The sequence below is a fragment of the Citrus clementina genome, unplaced genomic scaffold (genome assembly GCF_000493195.1).
Source record: "Citrus clementina cultivar Clemenules unplaced genomic scaffold, Citrus_clementina_v1.0 scaffold_8, whole genome shotgun sequence".
NCBI lineage: Eukaryota > Viridiplantae > Streptophyta > Magnoliopsida > Sapindales > Rutaceae > Citrus > Citrus x clementina.
The window spans coordinates 807,310-832,910 of record NW_006262022.1 but is presented as its reverse complement, the minus strand read 5'-3'; the positions used below and the strand labels follow the sequence as shown (position 1 = coordinate 832,910).

Sequence of the window (25,601 nt, the reverse complement as noted above, 5' to 3'; positions counted from 1 at the left end):
TCAAGTTTTTTTTTTAATCATGAAGGGTGAAATTAGTATTTTGTTAGTCAACTAACTAGTCAACTAACGGTTATAACGAAAAAGTAGTAAAATGATATTTTTATAAAGATATAATAGAAAAATGATAGAAAACAATACTTATTATAGTCATTTAATATTTGACAAATTTTAAAGTAGTGAAATGATAATAACCCTTTAAAAATCGGTGCCTAAGAAAAAAGAAATTAGACCAAGGCTTACCCATGAAAAAGAAGAGTATAATTTGAAAGTATATCCCTAATACATCCAATATATATCCGGCACTTGTAAATGTTTACAAAAGAAACATAAATCCTTTATAGGGATCATAACTCTTTCTGTCTTAATAGAGAAGAGATCTTACCATGGTAAATTAAAGAGAACTTGAGCTAACAATTCACCTAAAGCCAATTACTGTGGTGAAATTATAAACAAATTAACCACAGAGCTGTTAAAAAATTATAGTGAGAAAAGAATGGCTGTCTGTATTCAATAATTTTGTCTGTCTACTTACGCGTCACCGACTAAAAAGAATAGAATAAAACAAAATTTAAAAAGAAAAACACGTAAGTGAAAAGTGAAAACAAAAAAAGAGTCAATATTTACAAATTGACCCAATATCCACGGGTCAAAACCAAAACTTCCAAACAAAAAACAATAAAAGATCTCTAAAGTTTCAGTCGACTTTCTTATCATCTTCATCTCTCAAACTCCTCAAAACGACATCGTGTATCCACCCAAAGCACTCACATTGACAGCAGCAACACACGGTGTCTTTGAATTTACCAAAAAACCCTCTGCTACCGCCAACCTCCGGGGGGCTGGACATAGGCTGCAAGTAAGCCAGAGCAGCTTGTTTTACAAGTGGGTTCTTGATGGGGATCTCGTGCCAGCTCGAGTTGTTCGTCGGTGACGTGATCGCCGCCGCCGACGACGGTGACAACGGCAACAAGTCCTTCAGGCTTGTGTAGCTTACTGATTCTACAGTTATCGTCGCTATGTCACATATCTCAAACTGATTGTCGTCATCATCATCATCATCATCATCATCGTGTGATAAACCGTTGCTGCTTAAGAAAAAAGCACAAGTGCTTAAAGACAAATCGTGGTCTAAACTTGTGTTTAGCTTTTGCGTTGTGTTCGTGTTTGGAGCCTTAACGATATGTTCATCCATGAATATGGTAGATAGGTTTTTGCGAGCTAATGAAGGAGACAAAAGAAAACTAAACGGAAGTTTAATTCTTAATAAAGAATGAAAAAAATGGATTTTTTTTTTCTTTTAAGAAGGGAGTGTTTGATATTTATATTTTTGGAGGTTTTGAGAGTGAATAGTTTACACAGATTTGTCATTGATTCTTAGGTTGTTTTTTTTTTTTAAGTTGGAGTGAGTGTGTGTTTAGTGAGATAGATTTTGTAGTTAGGAGGGAGTTGTAATTATTGTAATTAAAGAACCAATGGTTGTACCAATAGGCTTTTGGTCCAGTGTGAGAGTCCTTTCACTTATAATTTTGAAGGATTCGAGCTTTCATACAAATATTTATTGGGATTATTTACAATCCTCCTTTAATTATTAAATAATTGAGTGGAATCAGTCTATCCACTCATATTTTCAGTCAGTCTATTTCTCACGAAATGTGAGAAGAGTGGACAGCTCTCGAATATTTAAGAGGGTTTGAAGAATTTAAGCAGCGCTTCAGAGGAGTACATGCCACGAATAAGGTTCCAATTGTAGAATCTATTTGTAAATATTAATTGTAATAACTACAATACTTCAGAGGAGTACATGCCACGAATAATGTCTCAATTGTAGAATCTGTTTGTAAATATTAATTATAATACCTGTATAACAGTATTAAAAAAAAAAAAAAACCAATGGTTGTGTGCAAATTTGCTGACTTTCTTAAGTGAGTTGAGTAGCTTTTTTGTCTGAATCTTAATTTTATGAATCACACGGCACAATTAACATCTTGCATAAGGAGAACATTATCATTCTTTTCAATCTTTTGCATTTTATCACACAACACAATTAACATATGGCATAAGGAGAACATTATCATTCTTTTTAATCTTTTGCTGTTATCCTGAGGTTGCCTTCTATAATGGTTGGCGCTGGTTATGGTTAGAGAGTGACTCTTCTACAGCGCCCTCGTGCCTCACTAATTAAGATTATAAGCTTCCTTATCTTCTTCGCAATAAATGAATCTATTGTTTTTATTTACTAAAGAAGATGGAATTTAGGTGTTCTCATATATACAGATAGCGGAATTCAGTTGTTGATTTTTTGACAAACTTGAGATTATCATATATTTCTTTCACCTGGTGGGATTATCCACCAGTTTTCTTTTTAGAAGAACTTTTTAGAAGATGCTTGGGTTTATCTATGTATCTTTTTGTTACTTGTAATTTTTCTTTCTTTTTTTCCTTAATAATAAATTTTTTCTCATTTATTAAAAAAAAATAACCATATGAGTTAAGAAAAAAAATGGAAATCTGAATATGGTTGTCCAAAATAGAAGGTCGACACAAATATCTTGGTTAGAAGTCAAATTTGGTGAGTTATAAGATTGAAATTAAACCCACCAATTACGCAAGATGTTAATTATTATAAATTGATATTAAGAACAAGTTTGGTAATGTTGTACCTTTTAAAATAATTAGTATTAGCTATTGTAGAAATAATCAGTTGTGATGATAGTCAATTAAATATTTGGTAAAATTTATTTTTAAAAGTGCTGTGAGTTTTAAAAGTAATTAGATGTATTGGTAAATCTTATTGTTAAATTATTGTACGAATGTAAATGATTAAATTGGACATAATATCGAATAACACTTATTTGAAATGTAAATGATTAAATTGGACATAATATCGAATAACACTTATTTGAAAATTTATAAAAATGTATATAAAATATATTTTTATTGTGTCTATGTAATAATCGATAACTAAAATAAATTTTTATATCATCAATTTTATTTTTTATTTTGTTATCTCAATGTAATTGTAATAAGAATAATAATCTATTTAAAGTTAATGATTTTATTTTTTATTAACAAGAATAATTTTGAATTTTTATGATATATATGAGGATATATATGGAATTGTATTAAGTATAAAACTGATTCTTAAAATCATATTTTGAAAAGTTAGTCATTCTCATCTTTTCAAAATCTGCTCTAGAATGGAATGATTTTACCAAAGTTATTTTTAAAAAAAATTACTAAGTAGTAAAATTAGTTTTTTTACATTTCAAAATTACTTTTGAGCCTCCCATAATAATTCAAAACGGGCCCCAAATATATTAACATTCTCGATAACTATAGAGTTTAAATATTAGAAAATAATATTCTAAAGAGTGATGGTATCGAATGCAAATTAAGTTTGTATGATATGTCATATCTATCTCTACTACTCTATATCCATTTTAATTGTATATCAACTATGAAGTATGCAAGTTTTATACGTAAACATAAACGAGCATATGTGATTATTGGGAGTATACATATAAAGCACCTAATTTTATTAATTAATTTTCATAAATATATTTCTTTTTATGAGAGAGATTCATCTTCTCATAGATTCATACATGTAATTGTTTAATTATATCTATTTTTAATATATCTAAACAAACGTTTCAATATCTGCTCATATGGTATGTTTTCTACCCGAAGAGGTGAAGAAACTAATTTGCTAAGTAAATTTTAGGTAAAAAAAAAAAAGTTTGCTAATAAGTTCCCATAATTTATTGAGTTAAATAATACTAATAAAAAAATTGTCCTAATTTAGTCAAAATTGATAGATAAGTAACATACACGACGGAGAGTGAAAAATATAAATGAAACCGTAATTTCGAACTTTTTCCACGAGAAATAAAAATTTACATTTATCCGGCAATGAATCCCCATAATAATAAGTAACTCCTCGTTGAAAGCATTTGACTTTTTCTTCTGAAATTTTGGTAATGCAATTCCTTTCTGGCATTTTATAGAATAAAATTGCCAAAGCCCGACGTGACCACGTGACATCTAATACAGTGACACGTTGCATTTGAAGAGGACGCGTAGATGGCTACTCATGCGTCAACACTCGACACGTAAACATTACATGACAACTAAACGAAGCTTCTCACTTCTCACTTGTTCATCATCTATGCCTCCTGTTTCATTGACTGAGACATGACATGAAATGTCATCAAACTCATACCGACATTAACAACGTTTCAGGTGCATTTATCTTTTCTGGGTCTAAATAAGTTTTTATTCTATTAGTGAAACTAATTAGATTGTCTTATATATGCTTTTGTGACACTATGTCTGTTATGAATGTTATTCGATGGGCGGCTTCATTTTTCTTAATCTTTAACATGAGAAGAATTGTCGCGTTTGTCTAAATCTACGTTTATTAATTATCTGATGTTGCATGCAGAAGAAGAGAAATCTATTAACGAGATAGACAAAAGTTTGTTCCATTGATGGAGTCCAACAATGTTCATTATGTACAATTAGGTGAAGATTCATCACCCAAGCTAGAGAGGTTTCAAAAGGTTTCAGTTATACCTCTAGTTTTTCTCATCTTTTATGAGGTTTCTGGTGGACCCTTTGGTGTTGAGGATAGTGTCATGGCAGCAGGTCCCTTGTTAGCCCTCATCGGATTCCTGTTTTTTCCGTTTATATGGAGCATTCCGGAGGCCCTGATTACTGCTGAAATGGGTACTATGTTTCCTGAAAATGGTGGATATGTTGTTTGGGTTGCGTCAGCTTTAGGTCCTCATTGGGGTTTCCAACAAGGTTGGATGAAATGGCTGAGTGGGGTTATCGATAATGCATTGTATCCGGTTTTGTTTCTTGATTATCTTAAATCCGCAATCCCGGCTTTAGAAGGAGGTTTTCCGAGAATTGTAGCAGTGTTGCTTTTGACTACGGCTCTTACTTATATGAACTATAGAGGTTTAACTATTGTTGGCTGGGTTGCTATAGTATTAGGAGTGTTTTCGCTTGTTCCTTTTGCGTTGATGGGACTTATTGCAATTCCTAGGCTGAAGCCTTGGAGATGGTGTATGGTTGATTTGAAGAATGTGAACTGGGGTTTGTACTTGAACACTCTTTTTTGGAATTTGAACTATTGGGATTCAATTAGCACGCTTGTTGGAGAAGTGGAAGACCCAGGAAAAACTCTCCCGAGAGCACTCTTCTATGCACTGATACTGGTTGTTTTCGCGTACTTTTTCCCTCTTTTGATTGGCACAGGAGCAGCTCCTGTTCATCGGGAGCTGTGGTCTGATGGGTATTTCTCAGTTATTGCTAAATTGATTGGAGGTGTATGGTTGAGAACTTGGATCCAAGGGGCTTCTGCTGTGTCAAACATGGGAATGTTTATAGCTGAAATGAGCAGCGACTCTTTCCAACTTTTGGGAATGGCAGAACGTGGAATGCTTCCTGAAATCTTTGCCAGGCGGTCTCAGTATGGAACCCCACTAGTAGGGATCTTATTCTCTGCTTCTGGGGTGATATTGCTCTCATGGTTGAGCTTCCAAGAGATTGTAGCAGCAGAGAACTTTTTATACTGTTTTGCAATGATCATGGAATTCATAGCATTCGTGAAACTACGAATGCAGTACCCGGAAGCTATTCGTCCATATAAGGTACCTCTAGGAACTGTGGGAGCAATTTTTTTATGCATTCCTCCAACTCTGTTGATTTTAGTGGTTTTAGCACTTGCTTCTCCTAAAGTCATGGCTATTAGCGTCATTGCTGTTTTGATTGGGTTTTTCATTCAGCCTTGTATGACTTATGCTGAGAAAAGGCAATGGTTCAGATTCTCTATGAGTTCAGATCTTCCAGATATCCTTTCTGCATCTGCCGATCCCCAACACAATGAATCATGACTGCTTGAACTTTTTTTCTGTTCTAAATTTTGAATGTCATATTTGCGATTTTCCTATGCCAATATAAGCTATGTTTGTGAATTTTAAAACTTCTTCTCTATTATGGAGAGCCCCTAGTTTCATAATGCATAGATTGATAGGGTGGTGAGGCACATGTCTGATTGTCTGTTGCACTGGATGAATATGACAATCAGTGTTGTCCTTTTGTTGATGTCCCCATCTGAGTTGCAGAAAGCTGTTTAGATTATTATTTTACTAAACCCAGTGAAATCCACATGGCGTCCACCGAGGTAAGGAGAAAGAACAAAGAAGATCTCTTAGTTATAACATTGTCATTTTACTTGTCACATTTCTATATGACTTGGGAGGAGAAATTTCATAGGAGCTCAATATCGGATATTACAACACTTTTCGTCTATAAAACACCGCTGTCCTTTTGGCCTTTCTTTCATGACCCACAAGAAATAAAGATAAAACAAAACACAGAAACACTCTCTCTTTTTTTCATCATTCATAGAACAAAGAAAATGGGTGGCGTCAGAGGCTCTCCTGTAGCCTCTTCAAAGAAGAAATCATCTACTCTTCAGTACTTGTTTGATCTAGATTCCAGGGCTAACTCTGGCAGCAATCACTCCAGTCCTAATAACAATGGCTTGCAATCTCCTTATGATTCCGAAAAAGAGGAAATCCTTTCTGCAATCTCTATCTGCAACACTATTTTCACATTCACTGATCCTTCAGAGTCCCCTGAACAGCAAGACCTCAAGCGGTTCAAGCTTTTGCAGCTGCTTTCCATCACAAAGTCACCGAAAAAACAACTGGACGATTATATTCTATCGCATCTCATTTCCATGATATCAGCAAATCTCTTCCGGCCACTGCCTCCTCCGATAAGTACCCCCATCACTGGGGATTTACCTGAGGATGAAGAACTCTTTTCCAGTCCTCAACCTTTATGGCCACACCTGCAGATTGTTTATGATATTCTCCTTAGACTTGTCCTCCACGTGGATCCCAAGACACTTCGTGATTATATTGATCATCGTTTCCTGACCAATCTCCTCTCCCTGTTTCAATCCGAAGACCTGAGAGAACGTGACAGCTTGAAGAATATATATCACCGGATATATGCCAAGTTCACCTTTTACCGATCATTCATGAGGAAAGCAATGAACGATGTGTTCTTGCAGTATAATTTCGAGACAGAGAAGCACTGTGGCATCGGTGAGCTACTTGAGATATGGGGAAGTATCATTAATGGTTTCACAGTTCCACTCAAGGAAGAGCACAAGCTCTTCCTAATAAGAGTGCTGATTCCCTTGCACAAGTCTAAGGGAATGCAGGCTTATCACAGGCAGCTGGCTTATTGTGTTTCTCAGTTTGTGCAGAAAGAGCCTGCACTCGGTGGGCTTGTTGCTAGAGGGATTCTAAAGTATTGGCCGGTCACCAACTGCCGGAAGGAGGTTTTGCTTATTGGAGAACTTGAAGAACTGGTTGACAGCATAGACCCGGCTCAGTATAGGAGGCTAGCTCTGCCTTTATGCACCAAAATAACAAAATGCTTGAACAGTTGCAACTCAGAGGTTACCAAAAAATGCTAAAGTTTCTTCTGTTCTGTATGGCTTTCTCAAAGTAATTTAACATATCTCTAATCATTTGTTGTCTCAATTGCTTCTAATTCAGGTTGCTGAGAGAGCACTGTATGTATGGAACAATGAGCAGTTTGTGAGAATGGTATCATCCTCGCTGGAAGATGTATTCCCAGTGATAGTTGAAGGCATGGAGAAGAACCTAAAGTTGCACTGGAGCAAGAGTGTGAAGCAACTAACAGAAAATGTCAAAGTAATGCTGGAACAAATGGATCCAAATTTATACTCCAAATGCCTGGAAGCCACTGAAATCAGAGAATCCGCAGCTCGACAAGAAGAGATGAAGAGGAAAGAGAAATGGAGACGAATTGAAACATTGGCTGCAGCAAAGAAACAGAATCAGTTCCTTCAACCGCAGCAATATATACGTGTTCCTCATTGAAAGAACAATGCATAATGCTATTTTCTGGCCTTTGAGTGTTTTCAGAACAAAACCAGCTTTAACATGATTATAGAAACTAAATATATTAAATATAACAGAAGCCTTATTGTTATATCATTCTATGCGACAATTTAGTGTTCATGTAAAATAATTAATGTAATTTGCCGGCTAAAGAGATGCCGGTTTTGTTCATTTAGAAGGTCAAACATGCAAAACCAATAACTGGGATCAAGCCTACGAAGAAAGAAAACGGTTTATATAAGGGAAGTTTACACCCTATATCTTTTATACCATCTTTCAAGATTTAATTGACTATTGTAACACACACCACCAAATTCTTGTTAACAAATGGGATTAGCAAGTAGCAATCTACAATATAAGAGAAAAATTGAACGAAAAGGTACCAAGATTAGATAACTAGGTCTGAAGTTAAATGACGGAGCAATTATAAATCCTTGGTGAAATGTACACAACAATTAAACGACAAGTCGTTTAACGCTCAATCCACCCTGTGCTGCCTGTGCGTTTTGTTCTATAACTTAAAAGGGTTAATTTCGTGATTTCGTTAGTCCAAATAGGACATAATTCTAAAATTGGTATGCCAATAGTATTTATTCTCAAATTCCTCCCGCCGTTCGCGCTCCTTCAGAGGCAAACAGCCGGCGGCCATCTCCAACGACTTCGTCAGTGAGTTAAACGGTGCGTTTTTGTTTGATGTTTTCCCATAATTGAATATAACGAAAAACACTTTGCTTTATCCAAGGTTGAAGTTTTGGGTATGCTCTGATTTCATAAAGCAAAATTGTAAATAAACCAAAAAAAAAAACGTTTTTGCCTATCTGGGCATCTCTACTCCTGCAAACCTAGTTGAAAAAGTTATTTTTATCATTGAATTGAGCTTTCTTCTTGCAAAATTGGTTAAAAAATGAACATCTTTTTTCATTCCCTTTTAAGTGAGTCATGTACGAGAAATAGTTAATGAGAGATGCTGAAGTTTATATTTTGATTATGTTGCAGTAGATGAAATTGAGTGAGTTGGTGTAGACGCTAGAATGGTTATGGTTATGGTTTCTGGGTTGCTGGCTAATTGTCCAGGTTCTCTCTTTATCTGACTTTTTCTGGTTTATTTGTTACGATTTGTAATTTTATTGTATTGAAATGTTGCATAATTTGCTTCTCCATGTCAATAGGTTTGATTCATTCTAGTCAGCGTACAAAACTACCTATTGAAGCTGGGAGATGTAATAGGATAAGATTCATTGATTACAGTGCCATTCAACCCGTTGAAAGGGTAATTTTTAATTTTCTTGCTTTTATGGTCATGAATTCTGTATTCGAGTGGAGTCTAAGTTCTCATTAGTGAATTTTGAATTTCGTTCTTTGTAGATTCTTGGAGGATTTCGTTATCCTCTTGCAAACCATTTGGGCAACAATTGTGTTAATTCTGTGGGGAGAGATTATAACCAATTGACTTATAATGATGACATACCTGAGGAGCCCTTTTGGTTAAGTCTCGTCAAGGACATCATCTGGTAACATTGCTGCAGGCTTGGTTATTGTTTTCCTAGTCACGTTCAATATATTTTGGATGTCTGGTGGTCGATTCATAATTAGTATACTGTTTCCCATTTGGTGAATTGCATAAGAATTGGATCCATTTGTTGATCATGAAGAAAGGATACAGGTAGTATGTGTCAACTAATTAATGTTTTCTCCTTTCTAGGGCTTTGAAATCTTTATTCCTATTTCTGGTTGGGCAGCCTAGTCAGCTCAAGCACATAGAGTGGCCAGGCTTTCAGAGCACGGTATGTATGGTTGTTTTGAAGTTCATGTTGTAGTTTTGAACTAATGATTCCTAAGCAATATATAAGCTGATTACTGCATCAATATGCATGTCCAATTCTGTTGTATATGGCATATTTTTGAGTCAATTTATATACCATGTGTCAATCTGTTGAAGTTTGGATTAAGGTAAATGCAAATCGAGATAGTAATCCAGGTTTTACTTATTTCATGCAGCTGAAGACTGCTACTCTCACTCTTGTTCTTGTAGCATTGCTAATTGTTGCACTATCATCTGTTGACTCTGCCCTTAGCTTTATCCTGGCTTTACTTCTTAGAAGAACCCCATAAAATGAGCATCTGTTCGCAATGTATGATCTTGGTTGTACTTTGACTGCTCAGATCTTAGTAAGCAGAATGAGCTAAGATCCTAAAGAGTTTTATCAGTGAAGCAGAAAATTGACGTATGTATGAAGATGAAGCTGAGCTACTTGGGACAGTTATCATAAACACCGCATTGTTAAGAATCGACTCAAAGATTGGAGGCTTTTGTATATGAGTTTTATCATAAACTTTATCATTCTTCATACATTTTTAGTATATTGTTCGCGGGGGCCAGGGGGATTTGTATTTGTGGGGGGTGGAAGGTAAAAATGGAAGCATTTGAGAATGGCATCAGTGTTTTGTTGTTCCAAATTTACTGGGCTGAATCTCCTCTCATAGTCTGCAATGTCTTCAACTCTTTGCGTACAAACCTCCAAATAATCAAGGCAATCGAAGGTCTATATATTCAAATAATTTCGTTTTCAACATGCTCAAGAAAACTCAGAAGATTCAAAACAATTTTATTGACCCCACAACCCAAAATTCACAATTGTTGAATGCATAAAGAATTAATTGTTTCAGACATCGAAGTTACAAGATTTAACACAACTCACGATGAACTATTAATAAATTGATGCTAAAAGCCCTTGTACAAAATCTGTGGAAAACCCAACCGTCGCCTATCAGCTGAAATAATAAGAAAAAGAAAACTCGACCGACATTTAAAAACCATGAACCAAAAGCCTTAATTAATACTTTTGGTCACCCTTGAAACACTAAACGCTAAGATAAATACTCCCAAAAGCTTGAAAAGCTGCACCCTGTACATATCCACATTCAAACCTCAGGTTGCTTCATTTCTTAAGACCCAATGCTGCGGGGGAGGACCGATGCATATATAAATGTTTGGAGAGGATAGCAACTTCAAGCTTTAATGATTAAGGTGACTATACTGTCATGCCTGAAAAAATTTTGGCCAAAACTTTGATATATGCTTAAATGAATGACACCTCCGATATCATCAGGGAATGCAGAATAACCGACAGAAGCATTGCCGATGCACAAATTTGAAGAATCACATACTGAAGACAAGTCAGCACCAAAGACCAGGGAACTATTACACTTGATATTTTGACAGCTTGTCCTTCACTGGGGGCTCCAAAGCAGACATACACTGGTCCCATGCTCCATTTCTAAGCATCTGCAGAAACATTGTCAAATTTTAATTATTGACAACTCTCTTATTGAACCAGGCTGAGAATGGGTGAAAATTTCTTGCCCCGAACAAAGAAAAATTCACTATTTAAACATATATAAGCACCAAACAAAAGCATCACTAACCTGTTTATAACCATGCAACACCTGGCAAACTTCATTATGTAGCTCTTCACTTCTTATTTCCTGTAAAAAGAAGCTAACTTAACCAGAAAGAGCCAAAAAAAATAACACTTAGTAAAATTAAATGCAATGTTATCCTTACATGCCAACTAGCAATGGCTCTGCACATGAAAACAAGTGAACTTAGAGCCCCTGATGGATTCGCTTTTACCTGAAAAAGAAAACAAATTGTGGACATCCAAGCACAGATTCAGTTATTGATGCAAGTATACACAAGGGGAAAAGGGTCCAATCCCAATGGTAATTATCATGGAAGCAATCGCATACCATTGCACAAAGACCTCGGAATGCATCCTCCTTTTCAGTATCATCACGGATCCTGCCATAACAAGCAAAGTGCTAGTAAAAAACTATAGGCATAAAGGCCCGTGATATCAAATGTGGAGTCTATGCAGAGAAACAAAAAATGAGGAATATGTCTCAGTCCTTGCAATAAGCAATCCCAGGTGAAACTATAGGTCTCCATATGTCAAGCAACCATTCGTCAATGATTAGACACAGGTAAATGAATACTTACATAGACAAAGCAATGCACCAAGGTTGCATGAAATGTTCCATGTGGGGCGACACAAGTTCTGGGCAAACCCACGCAAGCCTTCCAAGTGTAATTGCACTATTTTCTATGAGTGACTTGTTCAACTCCTGCTTAGAATGAATTGATGTTTCATAGAAATCACATACACTAAGATAACGTAAACACACAGCAACAAAAGCTAAGAAAGTTTCGAGAAATGATCACCTCAGAGTGTTTAAGGATTGGGACCAAGCACAAGACAACTGTCATAACAATTGGAGAAATTTCTTGACGAGCCTGAAATAAGAAGTATAAAACATAATTGCAAAGTGATTGAGTTTAATCTTGTGGTAGGCTCAAATCAGTTACAACAAGTACAGAGCTAAACAAGTTTCCCGTTGTACTTAATTTGAATTCTAGCCACCTCCGATTAAACAGTCAAACAGAAAACTGTTTAATCTAGCATGATGAAGCAGCACCATCAAGAGCTTTTCATACCTTAACAGCTAATTCTCCAATAGCCCAACAAGCATTATTTGCAACTGACACAGTTTCTTTCAGCTTAGGAGTGTTCTGCACGGAGCATATCATGTAAATGTATACATAGCCAAATATAAAGCTTCAAATCAAAAGATAGTTTCACTTACCAGTTGCTTGGCTGCAATATCAAGAAAATCAGACAACCGAGCTTGCAAATGAACAGGACATACCTAATTGAAATTATCAAAAGCATTGACAAACATCAGGCATCAGATAAACAAATCAAAACTTTTTAACCAAGAGAAATAAATGCTTTCAAGTGGCCGCCAGTGTATTAAATTGAATGTTACAAGTATAAACATGAAAGTAGTTATAAGTTTTCACATCTCATTAGCAGCTCATGGGGGCGGAGACTTAGTTTATAGTCCAGGCACTAAACTTCATAGCCTGGCAGGAATCTTTTGAACTTACTCTTGCAAGGTCCCCAAGAAGGGCAAAGGCACTTTGTCGGACATCCGAAGCATCATCCATGCAACATTGCAGAAGCATATCCCTCAAATTACTTTGTGCAACCTGTGGAGAAAACCATATAAGAGGAAGAGCAGGCATTCAAATTCACTGTACATAGCATTCCTTCCACGGGAAACCAAAACTCGCTAGAAGTTGAAATTCTCAACAAACATTTCCTTTCATTGGTGTAAATGTTAAATTCTTCATGTCAGAGAGCAACCTTCAGAGAAAATATTAATTTTTCTTAATGGAAAGTAATGGGGAGTAACAACCACCAAGTACGAGGAATTAAGACTCAAAAATATCTTTTATTAGTTAAAATACATTTTCTTTTAGGACTTTTCCAAGTCAAATTTGGAAAAAGGGAAATTACCAAACTCTCGATCCCACTACCAAGACCCTCCGCAAGTCCAGAAAGCAGATCGAGACAGCATACAACAAACTCTTTATCATACTGAGCTCCAGCTGCAACAGAATCAACCTGCAATAGATATTCCAGGTAATGTATCTGAAAAACTGAGCAAAATATGCCTTTGAAAAGATGTGAGTAATATCATGAAATCAGGAAAGCAAATGAAACGAAGTAACAGTACAAAAAGAAACTTCAAACAATATATATTAAATATCTACAGATCAATCAATTGAAACCTTTGCCAGTTGTTGGGTCTGGATGATATTTATGCACCTCTGGAATACAGGCTGAGCAAATTGAGTGAATCCAGCGCCCAATGCCTGAAAGAAGTAAATAAGCCTTTATTATTCCTTGGTTTGCACTAGTTCCAATATTAAATGTTACAACTTGTCAAAATCATAAAAGTCTAACAAAAACATGCATTTTCGCTAATATAAGTCAATGTTCCTATATGCTGCTAATCAAAATTTATTCTGCAGAGCTAGATACTGCAAACAGAATCCCTGATGGCATTGTATCTCCAAGTTCCTTGATTTTGAACATTATTTCATATGCTGGATAAATGCCTTTCACATCATTATTCTATACCTAACACCTGTTACTCATCCACTTCAGTGATCAGAATATATAGAAAATGAAAATATCTATCTTAGCCCCCAGGGGCATGGTCAAGTGGTTTTTAAGCAGCTTTATTTGGCTGGTCACATAAGGGGAGGTAAGGAGCTAAAAAATTTTCCCAAACCCCTTGTATAATTTTTTTTTTTCCCTATCTTAAGATTGTAACTAAAATCTTAAAAATAGAAAACAAGGAAAATAGATAATGTCAAAATATTAATCCACACCTGTGCTATGGATGTAAAACACTCAAGCAGTGGAAAGAGATCTTTATCTGAATTTGGAAGCTGCTGCCACTTTGCAATTAAAGGTGGCATCAAAATATCAAGATAAACAGGCTGCATATCATCAAGATAGTTATTTGCCACATATTTCTATACAATGCAATATGAAATAAATTTTGGTACAACTTTAAACCCATATAAATTACTGAAGAAAAGAATACAAAAGCAAAAGACAAGACAGAAGCATAAGTGGATGTTCTTAGCATGACAACAATACCTGGTTTAGTTCGAATCCAACAGCATCAGCCAGAGTTCCAATAGCATCATATACAATTCTGAGGTTCCGTCTCTGAATATAATGATATGCATACAAAAGAGATTTTAAAATTTCTCAGGAAAAAAAAAAAAATTATGAAAAAGAAGTAAAAAACAGTGTGAACCTATAAGGTAATCAACTGGCATCACATCTAACTATTGCAACTTCAAAAAGGAACTTCATATACGAAATATAGCAGCAAATGACCTGATATTTTCCAAAAGCCATCATAAGGTGCTGTAAGATTATTTCTAAACGTGGTGCTAACTCTTCTGCAGCCTCCTGCAAATTAAATCAACCATTGATATCTCCAAGTCCTAAACCTAAAAATGAAACCATTAAACTACAGCTATGGAAAGAACCTCTTCAAGTGTCGCAAACGCAGAACAAGCAGCCTCTTGCACCCGCTTGTTGGTATCCAGTATTCTCTTTAAAAGGCCCATAAGGACCTTCTCAAATTGTTCACGACCATTCTGGTGGCCGATGTCCTAGTGTGGATGAAAAAGAAAAGTTAGTCAACCGTAGGAAGTAACCAAAAATAAATATTCTTCCATGCACGACTCTCCTGGTTTGCAATTCAGCATCTATAGAGGAATAATCAAGTAAGCTGGAGTACAATTATAAAAAGTATGACCTTGCCTTCCTTAATACTTCAGCAATAATGACAGGTTCTTTCATCCTAGTAATATTACTGTATATTCTATATTTTGTTACAGAAAAAGAAAAAAGAAAAAAGAAAAAAAAAGTTTCCTGTCCATTTTCAATGTCATTATTTAGAAATATACCTGCACAATAAATTTGCTGAATCGAGAAAGGGTCCAACAAGAAATACTTCGTATCAAAGGAAACTTATCATCTAAAAGAGGGATAAGAAATGCCACAATCTGCACGCGTAAATCATTTAACGTTGAGAATCAGAAAAAGCATAACCAAACCTAGAGAATAAATATATCATCATATTTGCATCCACTATTCTACACTCATTTGGAATCTGATCCACAATTTGAGCCAAAGGAGATCACTCAACAAAGATTACCTCAGATAGATGAGGATAAAGCCCTTTAATGCAACCTTCAGCTATAGCACCAAGAGCCAAAACAGCAGCTTCCCTGTCTTTCCAGGCTTCATCACCACTGGCAGACAACTTAGCCTGCAAAAATTCTTTAGAACTGAGAACATGAAAAGCGAATGGCTTACAAAGAATTTTAAATAATAAGATAAAATTCTATGACAAAACTCCCCAACCAAGGATTTACAGGTCATAGACTACTACTGGTTTCCTATTGGTATCACTTTTAATCTATAAACCACACAACCACCAAAAATTCAAACTAGCACCAAAGACTACTACTTTTGCATTTGGCCATAAAAGCAAGTTTTGTAGAGATTGACTATTTGAGTATCACATATTCCAAAAGCAACCGCAGATGTGCATTTATAATAAATTAATAGGCCAGCTGCGTCCGCCCTTTTTTACATGGATCCAATTGAGGTATCATCCCTTACAAGGACAGAAATAATGAAACAAGCAAGAAAATTAAAATTTTTGAAACTGTAGTTTTTCAGAGTGTAAAATATGTTTATGTAACCTGAATAACAGGCATCAAAGTTGGAAGAATCTCATCCCCAAAAACATTTGAGAGGACATCTAGAGCCGCTGCACTGCACTTCCGTAGATTCCATACATTAACGATATCATCATCCTGCAAAAAGATAATCATAAATAAACTTAATGATCTCATCTTTTTAATAGTAAAAAAACCACATCATAGCTTCAAGAAAATAAAAATAAACCACATCATAATTAGCTACATTAACCAAATAACATTAATAAACCAAACAGTTTAAAATTCCTAAAGATGTTGTATGACACAGTAACTTACATCATCTTCTGGGTTCTCCGACCCATGCAACCGTGAAGAATGAAAACGAGGTTTTAGATCCTGTGGTGGCAAACAGTCATGGCGGGAAGACAATCTCAAACTCAATAAACACATCAAATAAGATAATATAGCTTCAACAAAATATAAAATAAGTGAATGAAAAACAGAAAAGTCCAAACCTGATCTCGATCTGGGAGAGACTCATCCTCCTGCAGAAACAAATTACTGATGCATTAGATAAAAATTATATCATTCAGAATCAACCAACACAACTTAGACACAGAAAATCTAACCTCAGCCTCAACAAGTGACTCATCATCATCAGCATATATCATATTTGACAGAAGAACCTACAAATTTTTTGGAGATTTATGAAACACATTCAAATGGATCTTGAAAAATTTAATGAGAAGAGAAGGAAAGGCTAAACAAATCATTAGCTAACCGGAACTAAACGTGGCAAGAATTCTTTTAGGTTCTCATGTGGTAACTGAGCCTCGAAGTATGAATGCCTGCCAGAAATAATCATCAATGAAACGCAAACATTAAAGCAAAAAAAAAATTACCGAGAAAAGAAAAGGTAAACATTAATACAGTGTTGTGGCATATGTCTAGCAATCAGAAAAAGAGTGCTGGATCTGAAGGTCATAATACGAAAGACTGCTTGCCTCTCCAGTGAATTATTTACACTCAACCATTTTTTGTATCATACAAATATAAAGTAATGAGATGACTATAAACAGATAAATGAGCAAATAAACATTGCATACAATCCCTTATTCCCCAAGAAGAACAATGCCAAACTATCACCAGGGTTTAATGACTACTGAAACAGGCTGCAAGCATATTTACAGTGCATAAAGTGCTTTCAGGAAATAACATTAGACACAAGCACGGTGTGTACTTCATATTCTGCTCGATTATTCTACACTACAAACCTAGAATTCAACATACAACCACAATTAATAAAAGAATGATATATTGCAGTGCACTAATCTTTAATGTTCCGATGAGCCTACAATTGAATGTCAGTAAAGAGATTTAGATTTATTCACAAAGCAGATGATTACCAGAATTCGCAAGCTTCAAGAGCCACATCATCATCAGTGTCCTTGTTCACTTGCAACATGTATTCAAATAAATTCCTCAGATGTGGCTGCAATAGTGCAAAATCCATCAGCAACAACAGAAAGGAGAAGGGTGGCATAGGGAGGAAAATGACAAAAGAAAACAAAAACACACATGGCGAAAAGTTATCGTATGGAAATTAAAACTCTTTGATCAGACAGGAACAAGATTTGAAGAAGAGAAGAAAGCATGCAACAAAAACACAAATTAAGACCTAAAAAGAATACAGATATAGATCAATAATTTGACAGTAAATTGAGACAAGCAAGAAACCCACCTCCAAGAAAGATGGTCGGACTTCAATTAGCAGGTTAAATGCTGCACATACCTGTAGAGGTAGAAAGTATGCATATAAGACCTCAGCAAAGCTTCTCAGCAATTTAACAGTCAAAAATCTGCTGCTAGACCATAAAACGACAACCCAAAAAAAAAAACTCAAAGGAGGTGTCATGTTGAAAAGAGAGATCTCAAATATCCGACAAGAACATAGTCAAATGACAGCCACACCTTAAGCACCATACTAAGGTCAATATATATAATTCAGAAGATACCGATTTCACATGCTCATGAAAATAATAAATAATCAACGTTTTACCATCAGACACAGTGCAGCACCAGAAAGCACATTACTAAAAGTACAGAGAGATTACTTTTAGCATGTTTGCAACTTGGTGCCACAATAATACCTACAATTAAAAATCATTTATATACAAATGAACAAACAGAATGCTTACCAATTTCCGCACTTCTGCAGAGGGGTCATTAGAAAGAAGAAATAAACCCTGAAGGTATTGATCCATGGATACAAATAACGCCTGCATGGAATAAAACATAATATTCATTGTCAACCCAAAGGACAAGAATAACATCCTAAGGTAAATAAGAAAGCAAACAATCTAAGTATACTCACAGAAGGCATTAGCATGATGAATTGATTTACAGAACCCAAGGACAGCTTTCTTAGTGAGGTATGTGGTGACTGGAAAAACTGATCATTGAGAAAACCAGAATATGAATAAGTAAACAAATAAATAAAAGAGCAGGCATCGTTATGGAATTCTGGTGTAAATTAAAACAGTTAAGTCACCTGCAATAACCGAGGAAGGAAGATGTTGATGGGACATTCAGCCAACCCAGGTACGTCTGAATCCAACACTTGGGGGATATCTTCACAAATCTGTGTTAAATTGAATCATGACTACGTAAATTACTCTCACCATCACCAACTCATAAATCCGCACTCAAAATATGTTCGAAAATAACAACTAGAAGCGTACTGAATGCGAAAAGAGAATTGTATTTCATAGACAGACAGTAACGTCCGACAACTAAACCCAAAAGTTCAAGTTGGAGCAGCTAAAGCTTCATTGAATGCATCAGTATAAATCAGAAAACTAACAGCAGAAAGATTCATTAATTCTAGGATAAAATATACCTTAGACAATGCATCCATAGCACCTTCCATATGATTTATGTCATTACTGTCCAAGCAAGTTACAAGAGCTTGCAACAGCTCCAGCCATCCTGCAATTCCCCCAAGTTGAACAACAACACTAACAATTGTCCCAACAGTTGATCTGATGTGTCTATCTGCTGCTCCTAAACAAGGCAACAACTCTGATTTTATGTACTGTTGGTTTGAAGGAGACATGGATTTGTAAGCTGTTCTAAGGTTGTTTTTCAGCAGCAAACCAGCAGCTTGTCTAATCTCCACCGATTTACCCTGTTTAATGTTCGCACAAAAGTATAATGACCAATAATTAAACCCAAGCTTTAAAATCTCATCATCACCGAGAAGCTATTGATGTCCTTTGTCGAATCAGGCTTCCTTGTATTTATAAACTCTTACAAAACAGCAAGCAAAACACTGAAATTTGCAACCATAAAAAGAATGGAGAAGAAGAAAATAAAATTTAAAGAAAAATGTATTTTCTGAAAGTCAATTTGCATGTAAAAGTATTCCAAAAGTTGATCATTATCATAAGATTGAAGTAAATTAAACATTCTACAAGTTCATAAAAGGAACCTTAAGTGAGTGACTTCAAATCGAAACCAACTTTACTGCTGATTAAACCCTAATAAGAAATCCACCCAAACCCACTATCAATGAGGGAAAAAAAAAGAACAAAAAACCCAATTAAAAAGAAAAAAAAAATATACATCAACACACTCTCCAAACAAAATAATTCAAAATACTCCAGTAAACAACCATATCCCAAGAACCCAGAAGCCCAATCAAACCTAAAATCAATAATTAAGGTAAAAATTTAAACTTTCCACTAAAAAGTAATAATTTGTACCATCCATCAAGCGAAAGAACTGAAATTTAGGGAACGGATAATACCTCAGCACGAGCAAGAATGAAAGCAAGGTAGTTATTGAAATCAGGAAACTGAGAGTACTGCTGAAGCTGCTGCCAAATCTGAGACTTGTCAGCAGTTGAAGATGGCGATATCTGCTGCTCTAACAAGCGACAGATCTCATTAAACCCTTGTTCTTGCGGCTGCCACGCGACACTGGTCGCCATCTTTACTGCTGATGATTATGATTAAAGAGAAAGAGAGAGAGAGAGATTGTGCGGGTTTTATGTTTGGACAAGTTTCAGAGATTTTGGAGGGCAGAGACAAAGAGAAGTACTAATTAAGAGACTCTCTGGGTTTTGCTTATTATTGCATTTATATTGTACAAGCCAATTAGAAAATCTTAGTAATAATTAATATGGATTTTGTGTTTCTTGCACTCTATGAATTGATCTACCACGTTTTATTTTTATCTTTTACTTCTTATGCTGTTTTCAACAAGGGAGATTGACCCTCAGACCCTTTAGGTTTGATCAAAAGATACTGTTCACTCACATTATCTTCTTGATGAATGTTACGGAGTACAAAAATTTTGATGAACATTGATGTCTTAATCTCCATTGAAATGGGTATAATTTATTAACGAAAAATTTTGATATGTATTTTTAAGACCATGCAAGTTTAGGTGTCCATTTAAAAACTGCAGAGGTTAGTTGTAGATTGCAACAAATTTTAGAACAAACCGCACTTTTTGGCGTAAATTGAAGGAAGCAAAGATTGTTTTATGTGACTTGTGATTGGTTATACAAGCTAGAATACCAATTAAATGACTATTGTTGTTGTAAAATATTTTATGGCGCATGGAGTATATTTCATCTAGAATATATATATATATATATATATATATATATATATATATATATATAAGTGAAGTCATCCTTGTTTGATTGCATCATCAATAAACCATTTATCATCTCATCTGTCGATTAAAGGAAGCCTTATCACTTTCATATAAAAGATATATTATTTTTTATGTTAATGTGGGACTTGTTATAGGTTTTAATTATTAGTATAAGATTTGTTTCCAGCTTAATGAGTGTTGTACTGTTTGTCATCTGTGTTACCATCAGACTTAGAGGATGGATCATTAACTTCCATCTAAAGTTAACTTTGTTAAACAGTAGCAATAAAGTCTCAATAAAGTCTTACAAATGTTTGGTACTGTTGCTACTCAAACAACAGTTGCAGCGCTGCATAAGCTTCAAATAATGAAGGGAGATAGAGGATTCTAGTGTGACATTGAAAATCATTGTGGCAAGCAATCATTCAAAATGGTTTCTTGCTCAACAGGAGTTCTACATAACGCAATTTATTGCACAAGAAAGCTACAATACATATCTTAGAAAAGTTGATAAATTTAATGTAAATCTCTAAAACCCAATATAAATCTCTAACACCCAATTCCCTTGATGTAACTTCAAAGAATTGAAGCTTAAATGTTCCTACTCATATCTATAAATGCTACTATAGGGTATATTACATGCTCCCTTTATGTATTGGCAAAATTTCTGATTAAACAAAGATGCACATCTTCAGCTATGCTCAGCAGAACCGCTTCGTAAGACACGATTGGATCCTGCATTAACAAGATTCACGTATGTCAAAGAAGAAATGATTTTTAATATAGGCATGAGTGGAGCAAAATTAAAATCCAATGACCTTTTAAGCCCCCATCAATCATGCTCCAAACAAAATGACAACAAATGAGAAGGATTAAAAAAAACAGTGGCATGAACAAAAATGGAACATGCTAAATTACCTTTACAGAGATAGAAAAGTTCCGGAGCTATGTGACACATCCAAGAATCTCTCCCTCAACGCTAGCAACATTTCTTTTTGTTCTTTTCTTTAGCCTGCTCAAAGCAGACACAGGTCAATAAAGAATCATTAAAAGAAGGAAAGAATTATATGTAAACTTTAGCAAGACAATGTAACGTTTCTTCCTTCTCTTTCTGCAGCCTGCTCAAAGCAGAGACAAATAAAAAACAAAACACAAAAAAAAAAAAAAAAGGGAAGGAATTCTATGCAAAGTTTCAGCAAAAGACACTGGCTCTGATACGGCCCACAATGTGACAAAACATCCGTCATACTCACTATCTCATGGCCAAACTACACCATGAAGACTACTCCATGTGATAGAGCCAGGGCACTACAACATGCCAACATTTTACCAAAAGATTATATAATATGGTAGTGTAATCAAACTCAATTGATTAACAGAATCAAATGTTTTATGCCCAGCATTGCTCCTAATCTTGCAACCCTCTTTGTATTTCCGAGGATGGTTTCAGCAATTTCATTTTTCAAACATAAAGCAAATGATAACGACATATACAATTGGGGAAAAAAAATATCCAAACCAAAGGTTGAATCTAAACTAAATGTTTTTAAACCACTAATTATATATAAATCACAATTGCTAAAACATAAAACTCATACCTTTTCCCGCAGTTTCTCCAAAATAGCATCTTCATGTGCTTGATAACCAGCACCCACCAAATTGTTTATGCTTTCAGTCTCCACAGGCTTCGGAGCACTCGGAATCTGTGTTGCCACAGCTGGTTGAAGAGGTAAAACCAGCAGAGGATTAGATAGATTACCACAAACACTTCCTGTAGCGGCGCCCTACAAAGCAATAACACAAATTATTAGTCATAAAACATATACTCAAACAGCATACAATAGACAGAAATATAGCCAATACCGTCTCAAATTAAGGAACTCACCGCTGCACTTTTAGTAGCCATTACAACAAGCGCAGAACCTTTCTTCTTGGAACTTTTAATCACAACATCTTCCACCTTCCCAAACTCTGAGAATATCTCTCTCAACCTCTCTGCCGTATAATCCTCACCAAACTTCTCCCACGAAACCTTAAGCACCTTCTCCTTATCCAACCCAACCCCACCACTCCCACTCTGTTTCGTCTCTTTCACTGATGCAAATGCTGCAGGTGTTCGTTTATTCTCATGCATTGCACGTATTCTCTCAATCTCTTCCTTAAGCTGCCTAGCAATCTTCTCCTCTTCTTGTCGGGCTTTCACAGCCGGGTCAGGAGCAAAAGCAGCCCTTTCTCTTTCTTCAAGATCCGACATCATTTTTCGCCTCTTCCCATCCTGCTGGGACTGGCGCTGCTGCTTCTCCCGTTTAATTTTCAAAAGATCATCAAACAATTTCCGGGCCTTCTCATCCTTCAAAATCTCATAAGATGACTTCAGCTTTTGGAAATTATCATGGGCATCAGGATCATCGGGTCGTTTATCCGGGTGCAATTCCAAAGCCTTCCATTTATAAGCTTTTGATATTTCCTTTTCAGTTAGTTTAGCACCTTCCTCACCAGAGGGTAACCCCAGAACTCTATAGTGATCAACATGATCGACATCCATATCTGCTAATAAAGTTCAATGATACACTGCCACCCAAAAAAAAAAAAAAAAGAACCTAGTATAAGCTTTCTTGGGTAGTTGATTTGAACCAAACTCACAAGGAAGAAATTATAATTCAATTCACAACTCTGATGATAAGCAATCAACTGAAGAACCCACTTGCAAGTAACTTAATATCCAAACAAGCAATCCAGACTTCAAATTTATCAAGCACTTTGGGGGAAAACAAAAAACCTGCAATACGGTGGCTGCTTGGCGAGTTCGTGGCACACCCGTGAGAAAAATTAAAGGAAAAGAGAATACTACTGAACCAACAAGCAAAATATTCCCAATAGAAATCCTGAACAAATCCCAATTCCAATGAGGTTTTAATAGCTGTCCGGATCCACTAAATTAAGTTAAATAATTTAAAAAATAATTTAAAAATTCAACAATTTAACTAATAAATTCAAATAAAATTCAATTATAATCAACAATTACCAATTTAACATGAATAAAATACAACATCATCATAAAACCCGCAAAATTCAAGTACACAACCATTAAAATCCACAAATAAAAAACACTACAAATCAGAAACTACATTTATGCATTTATGCTTATACGTATTAATTCACTTAAAATCAGAAATTGATTTGCTGGAAATTCGTGCTCACCTTTTGTGTTAACAGCGACCAACAGTGGAAAGAATGGACAAGGCAGCCAAGTACGGTGTGTTTCACGCGAGCCAAGATGCAGCGGGTTGCCGACGTTTGATGACGGCGAAGTGCGCTGAGTGAGGCGAGGCAGGGCAGCCGGCGCGACGACAACAACCTTCGACGACAACAACGCGTGCTCAGCTCAGGCGAGGCATTCGGCGTTCGATGACAGCGACTGCAAGCCGGACGGCGTTCAAGGGTTAGGGATTTAGGGTGGTTTTCGATTTCAAGCGCTTGTGAGTGGTGGACGTGTGAGGCGCAAACGGTTTGGTGCGTTCAGCTCAGGCGAGGCATTCGGCGTTCGATGACAGCGACTGCAAGCCGGACGGCGTTCAAGGGTTAGGGATTTAGGGTGGTTTTCGATTTCAAGCGCTTGTGAGTGGTGGACGTGTGAGGCGCGAACGGTTTGGTGAGTGAGTGATGCTGTTGCCGTCTGCGCTTTTCGATTTAGGTCGCTGGATTTATTTATTTATTTTTTTTAATTATAGCTTATATATCTTTCAATACAAATTAGATTAAATTAATATTATAATTAAAATTAATCCGAATCCGGATATCCGGTTTTCTGGATCGCACGAATTATAATTCTTAAACTCTGGATCCACATTTTTTAAAGTGTGGATCCAGATTTTTCCGGATTCAAATTTTTTAGATTTTTATGGATCCGAGCCGGACTCGGATTTTTTTGCTATCCTTAATTGCAGCAGATGTACCTTATTACTTTCAAAATTATCTCAATATCTTAAAAATAAAATTTATCAAAATTACTAAACTATCCTTATCTTAAAATATTTACACAACTCAAACATAACATGGCTCAAACAAATACTGGTACATGTTGAACTAGACATCAACATATGAGCAAACCAAGCTTGAGAAGAGGAAGCTATTGCAATTGAGAAAGAGAAGATTAGTTTGTCACTGCACAATCGCCGGTGAAAATCGATTATTTTTAACAAAATTCTTGGAATCTAACTATTTTAGGAAAGTAATTCCTTATAATTAACTTTCTTTTTTATATTTAAAGAAAAATTAAAAAAATAGGATCTTATATAGTAAAAATAGATTAAATTAGTTGTGGGTCTCTCATAATATACAAATTTCTAGTTGTTTGCTCCATGTAAATGGTGAAAAATTGATGGATTGTTCCGATTATAATTCGGTTGTGTAAGCTCATGTAACACATGATTCAAGGCTGCGTAATACACACATGTAATACACAACCCTCAGTCGTATATGACATGACTTTTTGTATTATTACATAATCATGAATCATGTATTACGAGACTTTCATGACCTTCATGTATTACACAACTTCATGTATTACAAGACCTTCATGTATTACACGACTTTATATATTACGCGATTAGACGACCTTCATGTATTATACGATTTTTTTCATTATTCATTAGAAAAATTTAGTTCTTTAAAGACTTAATTTGTGTTAAGAATTTATATTTGTTGCTATGCAGAAAATATCAACGAAAATTATTGAGAAAAAAAAAGTGAATATATAGTTGTATTTGTGTAAGAGGTTATAAGAGATTTTGAAAGAATTTCGATAAGAAAAGATTTGAGTGTAAGAACTAAAAAGACAATGAAAAGGAGTGGATTTCATGCACTCATTAAGAGCATTTTAG

At 35.4% G+C, this 25,601-nt stretch overlaps 6 protein-coding genes across 9 annotated transcripts; 3 read left to right on the top strand and 3 right to left on the bottom strand.

The window, feature by feature from the left end:
- Positions 1-500: 500 nt before the first annotated feature.
- On the bottom strand, positions 501-1,524 carry LOC18034826. Its single transcript, XM_006422491.2, has one exon. It carries the CDS (start codon positions 1,190-1,192, stop codon positions 695-697), a length of 498 nt encoding a protein of 165 aa, XP_006422554.2. The 5' UTR covers positions 1,193-1,524; the 3' UTR covers positions 501-694.
- Positions 1,525-4,225: 2,701 nt separating this feature from the next.
- On the top strand, positions 4,226-5,920 carry LOC112096167 (probable polyamine transporter At1g31830). The gene is made up of 2 exons (XM_024179150.1): positions 4,226-4,239; positions 4,442-5,920. The coding sequence occupies exon 2, from the start codon at positions 4,488-4,490 to the stop codon at positions 5,898-5,900; it is 1,413 nt and encodes a 470-aa protein (XP_024034918.1). The 5' UTR covers positions 4,226-4,239; positions 4,442-4,487; the 3' UTR covers positions 5,901-5,920.
- A 249-nt stretch (positions 5,921-6,169) lies between these two features.
- LOC18033808 (serine/threonine protein phosphatase 2A 57 kDa regulatory subunit B' alpha isoform) lies at positions 6,170-8,142 on the top strand. The gene is made up of 2 exons (XM_024179149.1): positions 6,170-7,483; positions 7,584-8,142. Exons 1-2 carry the CDS (start codon positions 6,176-6,178, stop codon positions 7,929-7,931), a joined length of 1,656 nt encoding a protein of 551 aa, XP_024034917.1. The 5' UTR covers positions 6,170-6,175; the 3' UTR covers positions 7,932-8,142.
- Positions 8,143-8,503: 361 nt separating this feature from the next.
- Positions 8,504-10,470, top strand: LOC18035141. 2 transcript variants are annotated; one of them, XM_024179148.1, is made up of 6 exons: positions 8,504-8,618; positions 8,949-9,026; positions 9,122-9,222; positions 9,318-9,463; positions 9,655-9,736; positions 9,951-10,470. In XM_024179148.1, exons 2-6 carry the CDS (start codon positions 8,984-8,986, stop codon positions 10,062-10,064), a joined length of 486 nt encoding a protein of 161 aa, XP_024034916.1. In that variant the 5' UTR covers positions 8,504-8,618; positions 8,949-8,983; the 3' UTR covers positions 10,065-10,470. The 2 variants fall into 2 exon arrangements, with proteins under 2 accessions (XP_024034916.1, XP_006422552.1); XM_006422489.2 differs by having other exon boundaries at positions 8,519-8,630.
- Positions 10,471-10,538: 68 nt separating this feature from the next.
- Positions 10,539-20,253, bottom strand: LOC18034350 (transportin-1). Of its 3 annotated transcripts, XM_024179146.1 has the most exons (30): positions 19,862-20,253; positions 18,953-19,240; positions 18,605-18,694; positions 18,428-18,505; positions 18,252-18,332; positions 17,795-17,845; positions 17,460-17,545; positions 16,835-16,901; positions 16,683-16,739; positions 16,569-16,598; positions 16,390-16,449; positions 16,096-16,209; positions 15,543-15,656; positions 15,292-15,390; positions 14,869-14,994; positions 14,714-14,788; positions 14,468-14,539; positions 14,194-14,304; positions 13,588-13,671; positions 13,313-13,420; positions 12,901-13,002; positions 12,597-12,659; positions 12,448-12,522; positions 12,175-12,246; positions 11,953-12,077; positions 11,703-11,754; positions 11,518-11,586; positions 11,379-11,438; positions 11,121-11,238; positions 10,539-10,998 (listed from the first exon to the last, which is right to left on the bottom strand). In XM_024179146.1, exons 1-29 carry the CDS (start codon positions 20,042-20,044, stop codon positions 11,155-11,157), a joined length of 2,676 nt encoding a protein of 891 aa, XP_024034914.1. In that variant the 5' UTR covers positions 20,045-20,253; the 3' UTR covers positions 10,539-10,998; positions 11,121-11,154. The 3 variants fall into 3 exon arrangements, with proteins under 3 accessions (XP_024034914.1, XP_006422548.1, XP_024034915.1); XM_006422485.2 differs by having other exon boundaries at positions 10,539-11,238; positions 19,862-20,252; XM_024179147.1 differs by lacking the exon at positions 14,194-14,304 and having other exon boundaries at positions 10,539-11,238; positions 19,862-20,252.
- Positions 20,254-21,086: 833 nt separating this feature from the next.
- On the bottom strand, positions 21,087-24,408 carry LOC18034317 (dnaJ homolog subfamily C member 17). The gene is made up of 5 exons (XM_024179503.1): positions 23,920-24,408; positions 22,604-23,289; positions 22,317-22,502; positions 21,637-21,730; positions 21,087-21,453 (listed from the first exon to the last, which is right to left on the bottom strand). Exons 2-4 carry the CDS (start codon positions 23,261-23,263, stop codon positions 21,698-21,700), a joined length of 879 nt encoding a protein of 292 aa, XP_024035271.1. The 5' UTR covers positions 23,264-23,289; positions 23,920-24,408; the 3' UTR covers positions 21,087-21,453; positions 21,637-21,697.
- Positions 24,409-25,601: the final 1,193 nt, after the last annotated feature.

What these genes read in the sequence shown, in the direction of transcription:
- LOC18034826 (XM_006422491.2), bottom strand. Translation starts at nt 1,192, where the DNA reads ATGGATGAACATATCGTTAAGGCTCCAAACACGAACACAACGCAAAAG.
- LOC18034317 (XM_024179503.1), bottom strand. Translation starts at nt 23,263, where the DNA reads ATGGATGTCGATCATGTTGATCACTATAGAGTTCTGGGGTTACCCTCT. An exon ending in TGGCTACTAAAAGTGCAGCG is followed by an intron (nt 22,503 to 22,603) that starts GTGAGTTCCTTA and finishes ATTGCTTTGTAG; the next exon opens with GGCGCCGCTACAGGAAGTGT. An exon ending in TGGAGAAACTGCGGGAAAAG is followed by an intron (nt 21,731 to 22,316) that starts GTATGAGTTTTA and finishes TGCTTTGAGCAG; the next exon opens with GCTAAAGAAAAGAACAAAAA.
- LOC18035141 (XM_024179148.1), top strand. Translation starts at nt 8,984, where the DNA reads ATGGTTATGGTTATGGTTTCTGGGTTGCTGGCTAATTGTCCAG. An exon ending in CTCGTCAAGGACATCATCTG is followed by an intron (nt 9,464 to 9,654) that starts GTAACATTGCTG and finishes TCTCCTTTCTAG; the next exon opens with GGCTTTGAAATCTTTATTCC. An exon ending in GGCCAGGCTTTCAGAGCACG is followed by an intron (nt 9,737 to 9,950) that starts GTATGTATGGTT and finishes TATTTCATGCAG; the next exon opens with CTGAAGACTGCTACTCTCAC.
- LOC112096167 (XM_024179150.1), top strand. Translation starts at nt 4,488, where the DNA reads ATGGAGTCCAACAATGTTCATTATGTACAATTAGGTGAAGATTCATCA.
- LOC18033808 (XM_024179149.1), top strand. Translation starts at nt 6,176, where the DNA reads ATGGCGTCCACCGAGGTAAGGAGAAAGAACAAAGAAGATCTCTTAGTT. An exon ending in TGAACAGTTGCAACTCAGAG is followed by an intron (nt 7,484 to 7,583) that starts GTTACCAAAAAA and finishes CTTCTAATTCAG; the next exon opens with GTTGCTGAGAGAGCACTGTA.
- LOC18034350 (XM_024179146.1), bottom strand. Translation starts at nt 20,044, where the DNA reads ATGGCGACCAGTGTCGCGTGGCAGCCGCAAGAACAAGGGTTTAATGAG. An exon ending in CTGCAGAAGTGCGGAAATTG is followed by an intron (nt 17,846 to 18,251) that starts GTAAGCATTCTG and finishes CTACCTCTACAG; the next exon opens with GTATGTGCAGCATTTAACCT. An exon ending in TTGGATTCGAACTAAACCAG is followed by an intron (nt 14,305 to 14,467) that starts GTATTGTTGTCA and finishes GATGATATGCAG; the next exon opens with CCTGTTTATCTTGATATTTT.